This window comes from Aspergillus piperis (assembly GCF_003184755.1).
Source record: "Aspergillus piperis CBS 112811 unplaced genomic scaffold BO85scaffold_15, whole genome shotgun sequence".
Classification (NCBI taxonomy): domain Eukaryota; kingdom Fungi; phylum Ascomycota; class Eurotiomycetes; order Eurotiales; family Aspergillaceae; genus Aspergillus; species Aspergillus piperis.
Window position 1 is genome coordinate 587,468 of NW_020291605.1, and position 15,133 is coordinate 602,600.

The 15,133-nt window shown below is 51.8% G+C and overlaps 3 protein-coding genes across 3 annotated transcripts; 1 reads left to right on the top strand and 2 right to left on the bottom strand.

Annotated features, from left to right (window-relative positions):
* Window positions 1-519: 519 nt before the first annotated feature.
* BO85DRAFT_376822 (actin cortical patch component) lies at window positions 520-7,665 on the bottom strand (the record flags this gene model as incomplete). The annotated part of the gene is made up of 9 exons (XM_025656237.1): window positions 520-623; window positions 696-857; window positions 910-2,383; window positions 2,440-3,738; window positions 4,409-6,115; window positions 6,208-6,296; window positions 6,889-7,087; window positions 7,182-7,420; window positions 7,518-7,665. The coding sequence occupies 9 exons, from the start codon at window positions 7,663-7,665 to the stop codon at window positions 520-522; spliced, it is 5,421 nt and encodes a 1,806-aa protein (XP_025513528.1).
* Window positions 7,666-7,850: 185 nt separating this feature from the next.
* BO85DRAFT_451386 (putative mitochondrial respiratory complex I chaperone (Cia84)) lies at window positions 7,851-10,633 on the top strand. Its single transcript, XM_025660580.1, has 2 exons — window positions 7,851-10,273; window positions 10,356-10,633. Exons 1-2 carry the CDS (start codon window positions 8,292-8,294, stop codon window positions 10,522-10,524), a joined length of 2,151 nt encoding a protein of 716 aa, XP_025513529.1. The 5' UTR covers window positions 7,851-8,291; the 3' UTR covers window positions 10,525-10,633.
* Window positions 10,634-11,042: 409 nt separating this feature from the next.
* Window positions 11,043-14,533, bottom strand: BO85DRAFT_440432 (glutamate dehydrogenase (NAD(+)); the record flags this gene model as incomplete). Its single annotated transcript, XM_025658767.1, has 4 exons — window positions 11,043-11,088; window positions 11,146-11,246; window positions 11,304-14,137; window positions 14,215-14,533. 4 exons carry the CDS (start codon window positions 14,531-14,533, stop codon window positions 11,043-11,045), a joined length of 3,300 nt encoding a protein of 1,099 aa, XP_025513530.1.
* Between the last annotated feature and the right edge of the window lie 600 nt (window positions 14,534-15,133).

Genomic DNA, 15,133 nt, shown 5'->3' on the forward strand with positions numbered 1-15,133 from the left:
GAGGCGAAAACGATCGGAGTAAAGCGTGTCAGACGGAGTGGTCGACACGCCAGATGGAGAGACAGTGACAAGCGGATCGATGGGCGATGGAGGGGGGAGGGGGGGAGGTGGAAGGAGAAGGGAGGGCAAAGGCAGGCCAGACGGATGAGGAAGTTCGAGGTGGTTAGTTAAGTGGACGTTGGGTAAGTCTGGGGAAGATGGATTGGATTGAATCCCGCCGTCCATCCACTTGCACTCAAAAGAGGTCACCCGGTGGTAATTTTGCTTGCCCACAGACTGGACTTTTGAATTTATTATTATTTATTGTCGTCGTTTATTTACTTTGTGACTTCTTTTACTTGACAAGGGCAATCTGCTTTTCTACGGCATCCCCCGCGCGCACTTGGAGAGATGAACCACCGCGACTCTCTCTCTATACCTCTCACCGCCTTAGTCTCTTTATGAGTTATCACCATAGGCAAATACACCATAAAGGAGTGATTTACAAACACCAGAATCAATCTCTATTAAATCTCCTCTCTAGGAATACAGCTTCACTGCATCCTCATGTAGGACTCCGAAGAGCCGGCTGATCTCACCCATGATTGCTTCAATCTCCACCGAAATTTGCCCCGTCACCAGTACTGTAATCGCGTCTAGAGTCAGCCATGTTTCCTTTCATTATTCCAACGAAAAATAAGGGCTCCGTAACATACTATAAGCGTAAAGTAGGGCATAGTCTTCGTCCGTTGATAGCCGTGACGTTTCAATGTCCTTGCGATAATGAAAGAGCCGTGCGAGGAGCCGATCTCGAGCATGCTCCACGCTGGGGAGGACGTCGCTCAATGGATACTCCAGCTTCATCGAGGAGGCCATGACTATCTCAATCGTCAATTACCAATAATTAATGGCTACATTCGTGAGACTTACCAGATAGCAGATGGCTAATGCGGGAGGATAATTGCTGCCTTTCTTTTACCGTATACTGAAGTATAGCGAGTTCCCCTTCCGATGCGGTCATATTCTTGACCAACTCCAGGTTGATGGCGACAAATGCATCCACCAGGCTTCGGGTGCGCCGCAAAATATTGCCATAGCTGGCATCCTGGAAGGCGCTTTTCAACTCAAACTCAGATCGCGCAGAGGCTTGGAGGGACTCCAGATGCGACAGGAACCGCTCCACCTCCAACTTCTCCCGAGCGCTCATGAAGCCTGCAGTCTCTTGGGGGAAGGCCATGGTGGACAAAGGACCGCGCTTCCAGATCAGACTCATCCGTAGCCATAACAGGCTCAGGCCCTCTTTCAACCTTTCCCGGGCGCTGATCGGCCATATGACTCGCGTGATGATGATACCCCACACGCAGCCTGACAAAACCGCCGCCACTCGGTGAAGGGCGATTTCAGTAATGATTGGGCTATCGCCCCCTTCATCTTGGTCGTCCCTGCCTTCCTTCTGGGTAAGTGAGTAGGCGTATAGCACTGAGAGGTTGTAGGTGAGCATGATAAACCGGCCCATTGGACCTTGGCCGCGGACAATGATGAGGTAGAAGTTCCAAGTGGCCATGAGCAACCCCAGGAAAGCGAGAGCGAACACGTTTTCTGCACTCACGTACCATGAAAGGATGGCACACAGTGCCCCCAGGCATGTACCAAAGAACCGTGCATACCCCGTAGTATTGGAAGCACCAATCGTCATGGAACAGACCAACATGTAGGACAAGAGCCCCCATTCACCTCGCCAATGGGAATAGAAGGGCCGAGTAGATTGGAGGAATGATGGCAAGGCATATAGTGCAGCGCCTGCTCCGACTTTGATCGCGAATTTGGTATCGTCGCGGCGGAAGAACCCCAGCGACCTCCATATGCGATAGCCGAGACGCTTCTCGGCGGCAGATGTAACTCTCTCGATCTTGGCCGGTGAAGGGCTAACAGATGACTCCGGTGAGCTGGTCATATGCCGCCGAGGTGCTGCGCCTGTGTCATCAGCCGTTGGAGCCAACGACTGCTCCATGTCATTCTTCCTCGTTCCAGGGCCACCCCATCGCCAAAACTTAAGCCAGCTCCAAGATCTCCCTGTCGGTCTTTCCTCACTTTCCAGTTGTAGTTCATCCAATATATCTAAAAGCTCTTTTAATTGCTCCCCAAACTCCAGCAAAGAGAAACTGAAGTGTCCACAGCTTGCAGAAACCTCTTCTAAATCAGCTTCGACTTCTAGCTCTTGTACCCCGGTGAGCTCGCGTTGTCTATAGATGGTCTTGAGCGCTTCTTCGCGCGACTGTCTATAGAGCTCAAGCGCACGATCTAGACTTGTCCGGTAGCGACTGTTGACGGAAACTCTAAATTCAGGCGCGGGAGTGAACGGGATGTCTCTGAATATTTCTTTTAGGGTAAACGCAAGCGAGCGCTGTGGACTATTAGCATTCACTGATCTCCGCTTCACCTATTGATATGATAGCTTACCATAGAAGGCCCTAAATGGCTGATAAAGAGAGCAAAAATATCTGCCGGATGCAGAGGATTCGTTGGGTTACCATTGGTGTTGTTCATATCAGCAGCCCCAAGTCTGTCTTCTTCGTCTGGTTGCTCATCGATTCGTTCCAGGAACGGCCCATCTTCATGGAGTGACCACGGACTTATCAAAGGCATAGAGCCGGTTTCGGGGGTGTGACCCTGTAGCTGTGCGAGCTCCGTTGGTTTGAGCAACTGGAACTGCAGGTGGGCTGCACTGCGTAAACCACCCATATTATGAGTGATGTCCTGCACCCAACGAACTAACTTCTTCTCCAATCGGTACTCTTTTTCCGTGCCTGCCACAAAATGCTCAAGCTTCGCCTCCCTTACAAGCTTGTCTAGCTGCGCATATGCTTTTTTATGGCGCGCAGCCGTGTTGGTGAACTCTTCAGTCTGGAGTTCCTCTTCGGAGCCACTGAGGAAGCTTTCAGTGATCAGAGCCAACATTGTCGCCAAGCTTCCAGTGACAGTAGTCAAGTTGGATCGGAGCTTTTTGCGTGCGGATATGGGGAAGATCAGAAAAGACACGGCCATTGTGATGGTGACACCCATCACGACCATTTTCAGAACCTGAGAGATCTTCGCAAACGATAGATCCCCGCTTTGTACTGCACCCTCCTTAGTTAAGACAGTTATGGTCGACAATGAAGCTAGGGAGCATGCGACGTTAACAAGCGGATCGCCGAGTCTCTGTTTTGTCCAACCAATGAAGCCTAGCCCGCCGCCGCAGAATACAATGAGCACGACGGCATGTCCCACGGGGAGCATATGTAAAGTGTCCTGAAAGAACATTGAGACACACATGCTGGTGAGAGAGATGAAGGCAGCATAAAGGAAGGCAAGAAAGGCACAAATCAAAGCCTTGTACATGCCGCCCTGCGATCTCGCTGGATGAAAGTAGACCGTGACGGTAGCAACCATATGTTTGCCATCTTGATGGCCCAGGAACGACGCAATGGCCGGGACAAAGGTTGCGAGTGATCCAAGCAAGTAAGCTAGACTGCACTTCAGAACGCCGATTCCTAGCTCCGACGAAACGAACTCATGCATCCATGGCCATGTATGTTGAAGTCCATACCAGAGCCGTGCTGGGAGGCTCTTGGGGCACTCGATGACATTTCTGGGGAGAAGTGGCCGTCGTTCATCGTTGTCGCTATCCCCATGTGGGTCAGGATATGGGTTTCGTAGATTAATGAGGCCCTTGAGTCGCTGGCCCGTTCTCGGTAAGACGAAGGTTGCGTAGCGTAACTGAGAAAAGCAATATGGATCAGCAACGCGACATAAGCTGCTTCTTTTCTCCGTGCTGACAGGCGATTTTTTGGCAGGGTCGGGGATGCACCGTTAACCCGTAGAGGTTGAGGCAAGGGGAAGAAGTCTAGGCCAAGCAACCTAGCTAGCTAGATAGTAATGCTAGCTAGGTAGTGGTTGGAGATAGCTAGCTATGCAGCTTACCTTCTTCGGGCGCAGAAAGCGCCGGGCACCGCTGCTCGATGAGTCGCCCGGCAGAGACATGATCTGTTTACCTCATTTTCCCTTCCCAGTTTCCACTCGAGCGTATAGAAGAGACTGCCGGAACTGGCGACACTGGAACAGGAACAGGAACAAGGCCTTGTTCCACCATGATCTTGTGCGCCGGTGGAGAGCTTGGGAGGTCCGGTGACCAATGCGAGCGGGCATTGCGACGAGACTCACGCACGGGTCACGCCCGCGTCATCCCAGCCCGCTTTCTACTACACTATGAGATGGCTCTCTACAACCTGATAATATGCGAACAATGACTTCAAACTCAGAAAGCCAAAGCCAGGAAAAAGCAAAATATATTGTGGACCAGCCAAAACCTCAAACGTTCACTATACACTTGGCATATTCTCTATAAGTCGACACCATCTCTCTAATTGAGACCTTCCACTTTCCATACCTTAACTGCCGCATCAGCACCAGCTGAGGCAATCTTAGATCCTCCGGCGATCCAGGCAACACCATTCACGCCTTCTTTGTGAGCGTTAGACACCTGAAGCCAGTCGCCGGGCTTGGACAAACTCCAGACAAAGATGTTGGTGTCCAATGATCCGCTGGTCAGGTGGTCATTGTCGTCGTTCCAGGCAAGTGAAGTAATTCGAGAAGTGTGCGCCGTCCAACGATCCGTAACAAGGCTACCGTCTGCGACCTTGTAAACAAGGATGCGGCCCCGAGAGTCGCCCACAGCCAAGAGAGATCCGTCGGGGGAGAAAGACAAGGCAGACACCGCATTCCGCGTGGCCTTGATGGTAGCCTTGGGGGAAAGGCTCGAGGCCGCGATATCCAAGATCTGGACGGTCGCGTTTTCACCTCCGATAGCTGCAACGTTGCCGTGGGCCGCAACTGCAGTGACTGGGAAGTCAGGCTTGAAGTCGCCAGTCTTCTGTCCGTCCTTGTAGATCTCCACGCTCTCCGACACTCCCACTAACACCAAGTCATTTGCGGCTGCAACGCCCTTAGGCTGTCCCGACAGCTTAGAAGAGATTCCGGTATAAGTCTTAGCACCAATATCCACGGAGCGAATGGTGTCGTCCCAGGCGACGCTGTAGATCCGACCATTGCCTTCCTGTGTAGGCGCGAGACCTGCGATGTAGGTTGTGTGGCTGTCGCCTTCCATTTCTTCTGCGGCCCCCGTGGGAACATCCCAGCTGCAGACCCGGCCGTCAAAGCTTCCAGTCCACAAGGTCTCAGCATCGCTGCCAGAGCGAGACTGGGTCAAGGACGTGATATTCTTCTGGTGTCCCTGGACGACCTGTCTGGGCTTCGGGGTGCCTTCAACTAGGTAGTTAAGGTCGCCGCTCAACGAAAGACTGATCAGCAGACCATCGCTTCTTCCCTGAGGCCAGACCACTCCGACCTGCTGGTCCTTGACATTTGCAGCCCCTTCCTCTCCCATGTTCCAACTCTGGGTAACCTTGCCCGCTTCCACATCCCAAATCTTAACAGTCTTATCTGCGCTGGCTGTGGCAAATTTCCGCGAGTCTTTAGACCAAGAAAGGCCGAAAATACTGCCGTTGTGCTCTCCTTCGCCAATCTGGCCTCTGACTTCTCCCGTCTTGCCATCGTACAGCCAGATCTTGCGGTCCGCGCCAACACTGACCAATGTCGAGCCATCCGGGCTGAAGCCGACTCCATAGATGTAGTTGGTATGCTTGTCACGGATTCCGGTGTTGAATTTGAATGGTGCGCCGTGGTAGAAGACTAGATTCTTGTCATCACCCGCGGCAGCGGCCCGCAACGGCCTTTGCTGCCTGATCGAGACGGAATTGATCTGTTGCGTGTGACCATAGATCTCGCCGACAGTGTTACCACTGTCCCAAGAAATGCAGTGACCGTACCGCTGCTTTCCGTCACCGACAGCAATGATGCGCTGGGAATCGCCATCCCAGGCAAGATCATTGATCCGACCATTCACAATGCTGTATTCACCTTTGGTGATACCCTCTCCAACACAGTCCCAGACTCTCACTATACCACTAGCATCACCACTGGCAACATAGAAGCCCGAGGGTGAGAAGCGGGCAACAGTGGTCTGCGTCTTATGTTCGGTGTACTGCCTGGCGATGGCGGGGTTGTCAATCGAGCGGAGGAAAACCGATTTGTTTGCCTGAACATTACAAAAAAAAAAAAAAAAGGGACAGTAAGCATCGGAAGAAGCTTTATATGTGCATGAGTTCTAGAAAAGTATCAATGCCATACCGCATATGCGATCCGTTCGCCCTTGGCGTCCGCAGAAAGCTGGGTGGGCTGACCCCTGGTGGTGGAGGGGCTGGCAGCCCAGATGGATTCTAGGTGGCCTGTTAGCAATGAATGATAATCAATCGGGCAGTAGGTAGGAACGGACCATTCGTGATAGACATGGTTGTATTTACATGCAATGTCCGTCGCTAAATAAAGACACAAGTAGAATCAACCAAAGCTAGAGATGTTGGGTGAGGGAAACAGGGGAAGGGGAGAAGCACGGCGATGTTTAGGTTGTTGACGTATGGGTGGGGGTTGCCGCCGAAACACATGGGCCGCGGATGCTGCCGTGGGTTGACCGGGCAGGTACTTATATAACTACTGGTATCGTCTTATCAGAGGCATTAATGCTCATTCAGTTCAGTCTAGATTGCTGCCTGAAATTCCCCTTCGGTCCCGGTCATTGCGCAATGTCATATAGTATTGGTTGGATTGAAATGAGGATAATGATGGTAATAGTCGTAGTTGTACATAGGCCATCCCGTCAAGGCTGTCTGGCTAGCAATAGAAGAACAGAGAAAAGAAAAACACCAAGAAATTCAAAAGCTGAGAATGAAGATGAAGTATCATATCGAAAGCAACCCGAGTCCAGTCCGTGACCCTACACCCATGTTATACAGAGGAACTCTACTCAGTAACCACTTCCTCCCTCCATCCGCGACCTTGCTTCGGCCGCCAAAACTTCCGGGTGTCGGTGAACACTGGGCATGAGACCAAGTCCAACAGCTCTCCGAATGGCCTTGGAGATCTTGCGCTGGTTAACGGGCCGCAGACCCGTCATGTTTCTGTGCTTTATCCGACCCATCGAGGTGATATATTCCGACATGACAGAGAAGTTCTGTGGTGCATCAAATGTCAGCAATCCGCAATAATCTCTAGAAAGAACCAATGCTCTTTTTTCTTTTTCAAGGGCTCAGAATGCGTCGGCATACCTTATACAAATCCAGAGGGTTCAGGTTCAGTGCGTCAAAGGCATCAGTCGAGGGACTGTAGCGCTTCCTCCATTTCTTCATCTCTGCCGGGCTGAGATCATGAGGGGCATAGAGATCACCGGCTTTCCATTCACGCGTCTGGTACCTCTCCAAGGCCCTGCTCTCACTCTGAGCCCGCTGCTCCTCGAGAAATCGGCGGCGGTCCACTGGCCCACGACGGCGGTTGTACACTTTGGGAGCTGTGTCGAAGCCAACGATTAGCAAAGGAACAATTGAAAGGGATGAGATCGTGATAAAAGCGGGTAGAGATTGGGACTGAATAGTAGTATCACCTACACCGAGATCTGGGACCACGCTGAGGAGCGGGATTCGGAGCAGCAGCCGTCGAATTCCAGCGACAAGCAACACTAGCAGCAGCAGACACCGACCCAAAGGCCGAGCCAACGGTGCGCAAAGGCGACCACGAAAAGAGATGAAGAGCCATACTGGGACAGTGAGATGGCCAAGGAGTGGGGGAGGGAGAATGACAATCCGGAGAGAAAAGATCGGGGGTGATGAAGCTGGCCGACGATGCGATCGATTTTCTTTTTTCGGCACGCGCCAAGAGCCGCCTGGAACTTCCGCCCGCAACTCCGTCTCCTCCATTTCATTCCCACCTCTCGATCCAAGGAAACACACCTCGGTGCCATTGCGTCAATTGGCCTGATTCTCCAATCGGTCTCTGCATCCCTTGACATCGTGCATAGACCGTGCTTCATGGTGTCTGGCAAACAATTGTCTTATACTTCATACGTCTCTGCTGAAAAAGGGAACTAGACAAGAAACGAAATACTCGAATTCCCTTCACCAGGGAGCTCCTCGCATCGACACGTCTTGATCAACATGCAGTCCCACCTGACTAGAAGGGTCTTTCGGGCCATCTTGAATAATGAGCCTCTTTCATCATCACGCTGTCACTATCGCCTCCTGCATACTGCTCGTAGCCATCGATCCCGCAAGCTAGGTCCTCTCTGTCCATACCATGCCCAGCGACGCGGGCTTTTCGCTTTTGCGGCTCCAACTGCCGAACCTCAACCTGCGATTCTGCCCTCTGAAACTGGATTGAAGCCAATGCGAGACTTGCTGAGATCACTAAGTGACCAGAGCAGAGGCCCCGCCAATGGAATTCTGGCCAAAGCTTTCCAGGACTTTGTCGTTGCACGCGCGGAAACTCCTGGAATCATTACGAACTACCATGCGAAGCTGCTTGTTACTACCTGGAAGTACCTCAGAGCCCGCGAGGGGGAACTGGAACGCATGGAATGGCAAAAGGTCTTTTCCACCGAGAATCTCGAGAATCTCCTCTACGTCCTGTCGGAGGCAAAATGTTTGCCAGAGGCGCACGAAACCGTGCGAAAGATGGCCCGTCTAGCTTTCTTGGAGCTTTGTGCGGACCATGGATTTGGGAACAATCACGTCAGCCGTCCTGCGCTTCTATCTTACATTCATATCCAGGCAATGCTTGGTAACCCAGATGAGGCGCGGCATGTAGTCGAGAACTTCTGGAACCGACTGAGCAAGACCAGTCCCTCCCCTTGGCTCACAGTCATGAAAGGATATGCCATTATCAACGACAGAAACCAGCTCAGACGCACCACGGAAAAGCTGAACGAGCACGGCATTATGTTTGATCAGCATGCCCATGAAGAGCTGGTCAGCATCCTCGTTGAACAGGACCTGCTAGCGGCATTGAAAATGGTCTACGAGAGTCTCTCGCTTTCCGGAGAAGAACCCTCCGTTCCCGCGAAGGAAGCTGTCATCCGCTACGCAATCCTGAAGGCCGAGACAGATTGGGCAAGCTCTATCTTCGAGTCGCTTTCGCACGCACCGATTTCGGAGACCATCAATATCACGCTTCTCTGGGAAGCTGTTCAAACTAAGAGTGCTGCGGCCGTCCAGGAGAAGGCCAGAATTCTGACCGCCGGGAACCAAGAGGCCAGCGAATCACTCACCATCACATGCGTGAACGATCTGATGGAATACGCCAACTCTATCAAGAATCCTGAATTGACCGTAGAGTTCGCTTCTCTCGCCTCCCAGTGGGGCCTGGAGCCGGACTTGCAAACGTACCTACTGCGACTGGAAGCGTACATTCAAGCTGGGGATGTGAAGACTGCACTGAGCTCCATGGAAGATCTGCACAACCCAGAGACCATCATGCTCGAGAACTTGCCATTGATGAACAAGCTGATCACCGTCCTTTGCTACTCAAGTCAGGAGGATGCCGTGGTGGAGAAAGTGGGCTCTCTCACCGATCCGTTGTTCGAGAACAACGTCCGGTTGGAAGCAGACACTCTGGCTGCGCTGACGCACATGCTATTGTACCGTCGTGAGTGGGAGGCCGTCTCCGAGCTCCTTCGTCCACGTCTCGGGCTCTACGACTCCGAAGAAAGAACCAAAGTCCGCAATACCCTCACCAACTTCATCACCGATCTGACCCAGGAAACCGATGATGCCTGGGAAATGTACAGACTACTCCAGCTCGCGTTCCCTGAATCCGGCGTCAGCCTGAGAACCGAGATCATGACCTCATTCTTCAAGCGAGACCGTAGCGACCTAGCCTTCCTGGTCTTCGGACACATGCGACAAGCAGAAGACTTCGCACGACGACCCAAACCCGACACCTACGCGCGGTGTTTCCAAGGCCTCGCGCGAACCCAAGACGCCAAGAACCTCGAATTGGTCCACAACATGCTCAAGCTCGACGTGGAAGTCGACCTCAATACGCGCCTCCTAAACGGCCTCATGCTGGCATACGCCGCCTGCGATATGCCCGAAAAAGCGCTGGACGTATTCCGCGACATCCTGCAATCGGACGAAGGCCCATCCCATAAAACCATCACCATCTTCTTCAAGACATGCGAAAAACACCACAACGGAATCCAGGAGGCCATGCGAATGATGAGTAAGGTCAAGCGTCTCGAAATCACCGTCGATCGCCAACTGTACATGGCATACGTCGAGGCCTTGGCCGCACAGTGCGAGTTTGATCTTGCCACTGAAGCGCTGGATAAGATGCAGGCTGAGACTGGATACCTGCCGACTCGCAACTCGTACGTTCCACATCTTCCCCATCTACCAGTGAAAACCCCGAATTAGGTCTGACCACTTGTACTAACTTATACGAAACTACAGGATCGGATTACTCTACAACGCCATCCCGTATCAGTACTGGAAGGATGAGGTTGAGAAGTGGGCCAAGGATAAATACCCCGATCTGTGGGCGCAGTTGGAACAGATCGAGCGGACCGAGTATGAAGAAGGGCCGAAGTTTAACATCAAGGACAATGAGGTGGTCGTCTAGTCACTACTTGCGTGTAATTTAGGCCTGTGACATCTGTACTCTATTTCAATTTTCATGTAGCATTCATTGTCTGAGCCTGCAGCATTACATATCATTCATGTTTACTTTATCATTTCCATCTATCAATGGTAACTACGCTTGTAGTCTTTTATGCTACAAGACAGATTAAAGGGGATGTGGGTAGGAACTTGTTTGGCTGTGTCCTGTAGGTATGTCTCAAAAAGTCCAACAGTTACGAGAGGTGTATTTTTGCAAGTGTGGCAGCAGTTAGTTTCAACCTGACTATTCTGGGGGTGTATTCAAGTTGAATAAACAGAGCAATCTACTTAAATGCAAAAGGAAAGTAAACGAAGATGATGTATTAGGTCTGTATTATTCATGTCTTTTTTGTATCCCATGCAATGGACATCGTCACAATTAGAACATCCGTAACACTGCTGATGAGCAGTAGGTATGTATTTCCCGGAAAATGCATATCACCAAACAAACACAATCATAAAGAAAACAGGTATATCCGTCTAAGAGTCGTGTTTCGCGTTGAGCTGCGCAATACGCTTGGTCATGCTGTAGTTATCATTAGAAATGTGCATCAAATGTTCTGAAGGGGAATGAACGACTTACAAGTCAAAGAAGGAGAACTGGCTCGGGCTGCTACCATACTCATACACGAAACGGCTAGCAAGGTAGCTGCCAAAGATGGCTCTCAGATAGTTCTCGGGCACCTATTAGATGGTCAGCATCACGTTGATGAACTATGTTGGGTTTTAAGTGATACTCACCCGCTGAAGGATGGTGTCGAGACCAATCTTCTGCAGAAGGAGGTTCGGCAGAGCATCGTGGAGGACGGAGCGGCGAAGCTCAATATTGTCCCACAACTCTGTCTTCTGGAGTTCTTCATCCAATTGAGTGATGGCAACACTGAGACGGTCGCTCAGGACGCTACGAAGCAATCCTGTCTGCTCATGTTCGCGCCAAATAGCTTCAAACTCGAGAGTAGCGTTCGACTTGATGACCTCCTGCACCTGCTTGACATATTCACTGTAGAATGTGGGCACGGTACCATCCTCGCGGATGCACATGTTCTCCACAAACTCTTCGTCATCGAAAGACAGGGAAGCCAGGACCTCCAATGAGGAGGATGTTACACCTCCCTTGTTGGCAGATGCATCCTTGAACAGGATGCAACCAGCCCTCTCAAGGCGAAGCTTGCTGTCTTGTGTAATGAACAGGTTTGCACCCTCAACAATGTACGGGATGGTGGCCTTTCCGTCCTTGATGAGTTTTCCAACAGTGGAGAGATCAATAGACTCCGGTCGTCCACCGCAAGGCACGAATGTATCATATTGCTGGTCACGACGCAGATGGAATAGGTTGCGGAAAATCATACCATTGTGGACCAGCTCGCCACTTGGCAAATGGACGTTACTTTCATCGACCAGAACCCGATAACCCTTGGGTGAGAGCTTCGACAGGTCGAACTCAGAGATGGTTGCCCGCTTCTTGGCGAGTCTGACAAGCTCCTCATGATTCAGACCCTGGGGATCAACGATCACACCGGATCCGTCGACAATGGCGGTATATTTCTCATTGGACAGGAGGATCTCATTAGAGCCCAGATCGCCGTCAGGCCCACCAGTCTGCAGCTTGCGGATGGTGCTCGGGTCGATCTTCAGCTTGCGGTAGATACCAAGCACATACTGACGGACCGACAGGGTCGTCATTCCATAGGTATCATGAGGGATACCGCCAAGCTTGGGGCTCTTGCCCGTGAAGAACGACTTCCACCAGGGGGCACCGCGGTTGCGGGCATGTTCCGTGGCCCAGTCGACCAATTCGGCCGTGTTCTCGTCGGGTCCCATGAACAAAATCTCGTCCTTGCCATGCAAGTCCACAATCGGGTCCTTGATTCCCGGGCTGACAGGAGGCAGCAGCAGGTCCAAGATACTGTCGATGTACTTCTCGAAAGCCACGCGGGCCTTATCCTGGTGGTTAACGTCAAGCAGGATCACACCCTTTGCGCCACCTTCGGGGATATCCTTGTTCTTGCGTTGCTGGGTATTGGCAAGATTGTAGTTCTCGTCGAACAGTGAGCGCGCATTGATACTGTAGGCCTCCTTGTTCCGACTCTTGACAATACGGATGCCGCCACGAGCAATATCCCGGAATCGCAAGTGGAATCCACGGAACTCGGAGCTTATTACCAAGAACATACCGTAGAGGCGCTGGGGATACTCATGTTCCGGCAGGAAGTCGGGGTTGAGTCGGAAGCTGAGAGCAACCTTGGTTGGGGTGAAGAAGTTGGTCTTGAGGATTGAGGCGTTGAACACGCGGAAGGCACTCATGACCATTTCGTCATGTTCATTGGCCGCAGTACTCGAAATGAGCTGCTTCAGCTTGTGGCCGTCCAACACCTCGTCAACCTGCAGACGCAGGTAACTCAGGGTGGGGAGGAAGTCATCCTCGGCGGGACCCCGCGTTTGCACGTAATGCGTGTTGGCGAAGTCCAAGTAAAGTTTGTGGATGAGTTCCGGGTACTTGTTGACGATTTCCAAGATGTAGTCTGATGTGAACGTCTCGGTACGCAACCTCTTCTTGATCTTCGCCAACAGCTCCGCATGGACGCTGTTGTTCGAATCCAGAAGATCTGTGAGGGAGATGTATTCGGAGCCCAGTCGGTTCAGGAACTGCTGCACGAACACCCAGGCGCAGTGGGCATAGATCGTTTCCTGCAAGCTAAGGCGGCCACTGGCGAAATGGTGCTGGAACTTGTTCTGTGGAATGCAGTACAAAAGGGAGACTTCCTTGATGATCTGGTGAATGGCGGCCTCAATCGGGGGATACTTGGCGGCAATCTCCTTGTTGGGGAGAGGACGCAGGTAAAGCGAAATCACCGTAATGCCGTTGGAGAAGTTCTCCAGGTACTTCCGTGAGCTGGTCAGGCGGTAGTAGTGGTACAGATCGGAGAGCGCGCTGAAAAGCCCCATGGCAGACCCTTGGCGGTAGGCAATGACCAGCCTCTTTTCGCGGCTCTTCTCAATCTCAAACAGCTCAATCACTGGGCCAGAGCGGCTCACGGCATTGCTGATGATTTCCTGGTAGATCGCCTTGGTGTTAGGGGTGGCTTTCTGCAGGAACCTCTTTTCGCCGATGATATCGATATTGGTCTCGTACGGATCGGGATTAGGGTTGGCAAACTGGCACTTGTACACGAAGTAACAACGGAGCTGTTGCCCATCATCACCGGGGATAGGTGTGGGGGAACGGAAGGTCTCAACGCGATAGCTGTTGCCTTGAGTTGAGGGGTTGATATACTTCTTATCAATCCGCTGTTCATAGCCGGGGCCTTCGACTGTTGCGATACCGGGCTTGCTGGTATCAATGTAGACAGCATGATCTTCTGCTTCCTTATCCAACCTGATTTCGAGCTTCTTGTCGTCACGGGCATAAGCTGCAACCTTGGCAGCATATAGCGAGAGAATCTGCGTGACGATAGCGTCCACAGACTCGGTCTGGAAGTATGTGTCGTCAATGCCGAGCTGGTTGTAGAACCACTCGGTTTCCCCGACGACAAATTCAATGGGAATGAAGCCTTTCTTCTCCAGCTGATCCATAACTAGCGAACGAGAGAGCAAAGAGTCAGATAAGTTGCTACCGATAGAACCAGACGGATTTCGATCGAATTCCACTCACCTTGCTCCATTTGCTTTTCCTTCCCTTCGAATTTGGCCGCCACATAGCCGGGGTCTTCCTCTGAGAGAATGCGATGCTGCCCACCACCGGGGATAGCCAGATGCGTGGGCTGCGGCGATGGTTGGCGCACGCTGGAGCCGGCTACATTGTCAAGGATCTTGTTGTGGGGGTGTCTTTGGAAACCAAGAGGAGTTCCAGCTCCTGACTGAGAACCATCGTTGCTCCCGTAGAGTTTCGGCCCCGTCCGCATGGGAAGGGTGTTGTTGCCATTGAGGTGGCCGTCGGAAAGAGGCGACGAAGAAGGCGCGGGAGAGACCATGATGGGAGTGGAGTGGCAAGAGGAGTTTAGAGGCTCAATTGAACTCAGAAAAGAGACGGCACTAGTGGGTTTTATATCTGCTACTTGGTGAGCCATGCATGGATAACAAAGACAGAAGCCAAGCTGCTAGCAATAATAAGAAAACTGGTTCGTGCGCGAGAATGGAGGGGGGAGAGAGGGAGGGAAGCTGAAGCCGGGAAAGATAAGGCAGCCACACAGCTGCAAAAAGATGTGCAGGGGATGGCACCGGCAGGAAAATATACAAAGAAGCAAGAAGGGAAAGAATGGAAATTCTAGACCACAAGCGACAAACTTACCTCAATGAGAGCGTCGATTGATGCAAAGGAAAATTGGTGATCTGGCGTTGCTACGGGCCAGGGCAATGACGAAAGCTCGAAGCTTATCGGGGAGAGCAAGAGAAATGAGCCAAACAGACTGAAACGGGGTTCACTTGTCGGTACCAGCCATCAACCGACACGTCACCAATAAAATGCACAGAGAAATTCAGTTGAGAGAGTTTTAGGATTTCACGAATGGAACGAAACACAGATAAGAGGGGAAGACGGGGAGAGAAGAGGGAAAAGTAAGTAGTAGTGGAGA

Coding starts and splice junctions, on each gene's coding strand:
- BO85DRAFT_451386 (XM_025660580.1), top strand. CDS start 8,292: ATGCGAGACTTGCTGAGATCACTAAGTGACCAGAGCAGAGGCCCCGCC. Junction 10,274..10,355: donor TACCTGCCGACTCGCAACTC/GTACGTTCCACA, acceptor ACGAAACTACAG/GATCGGATTACTCTACAACG.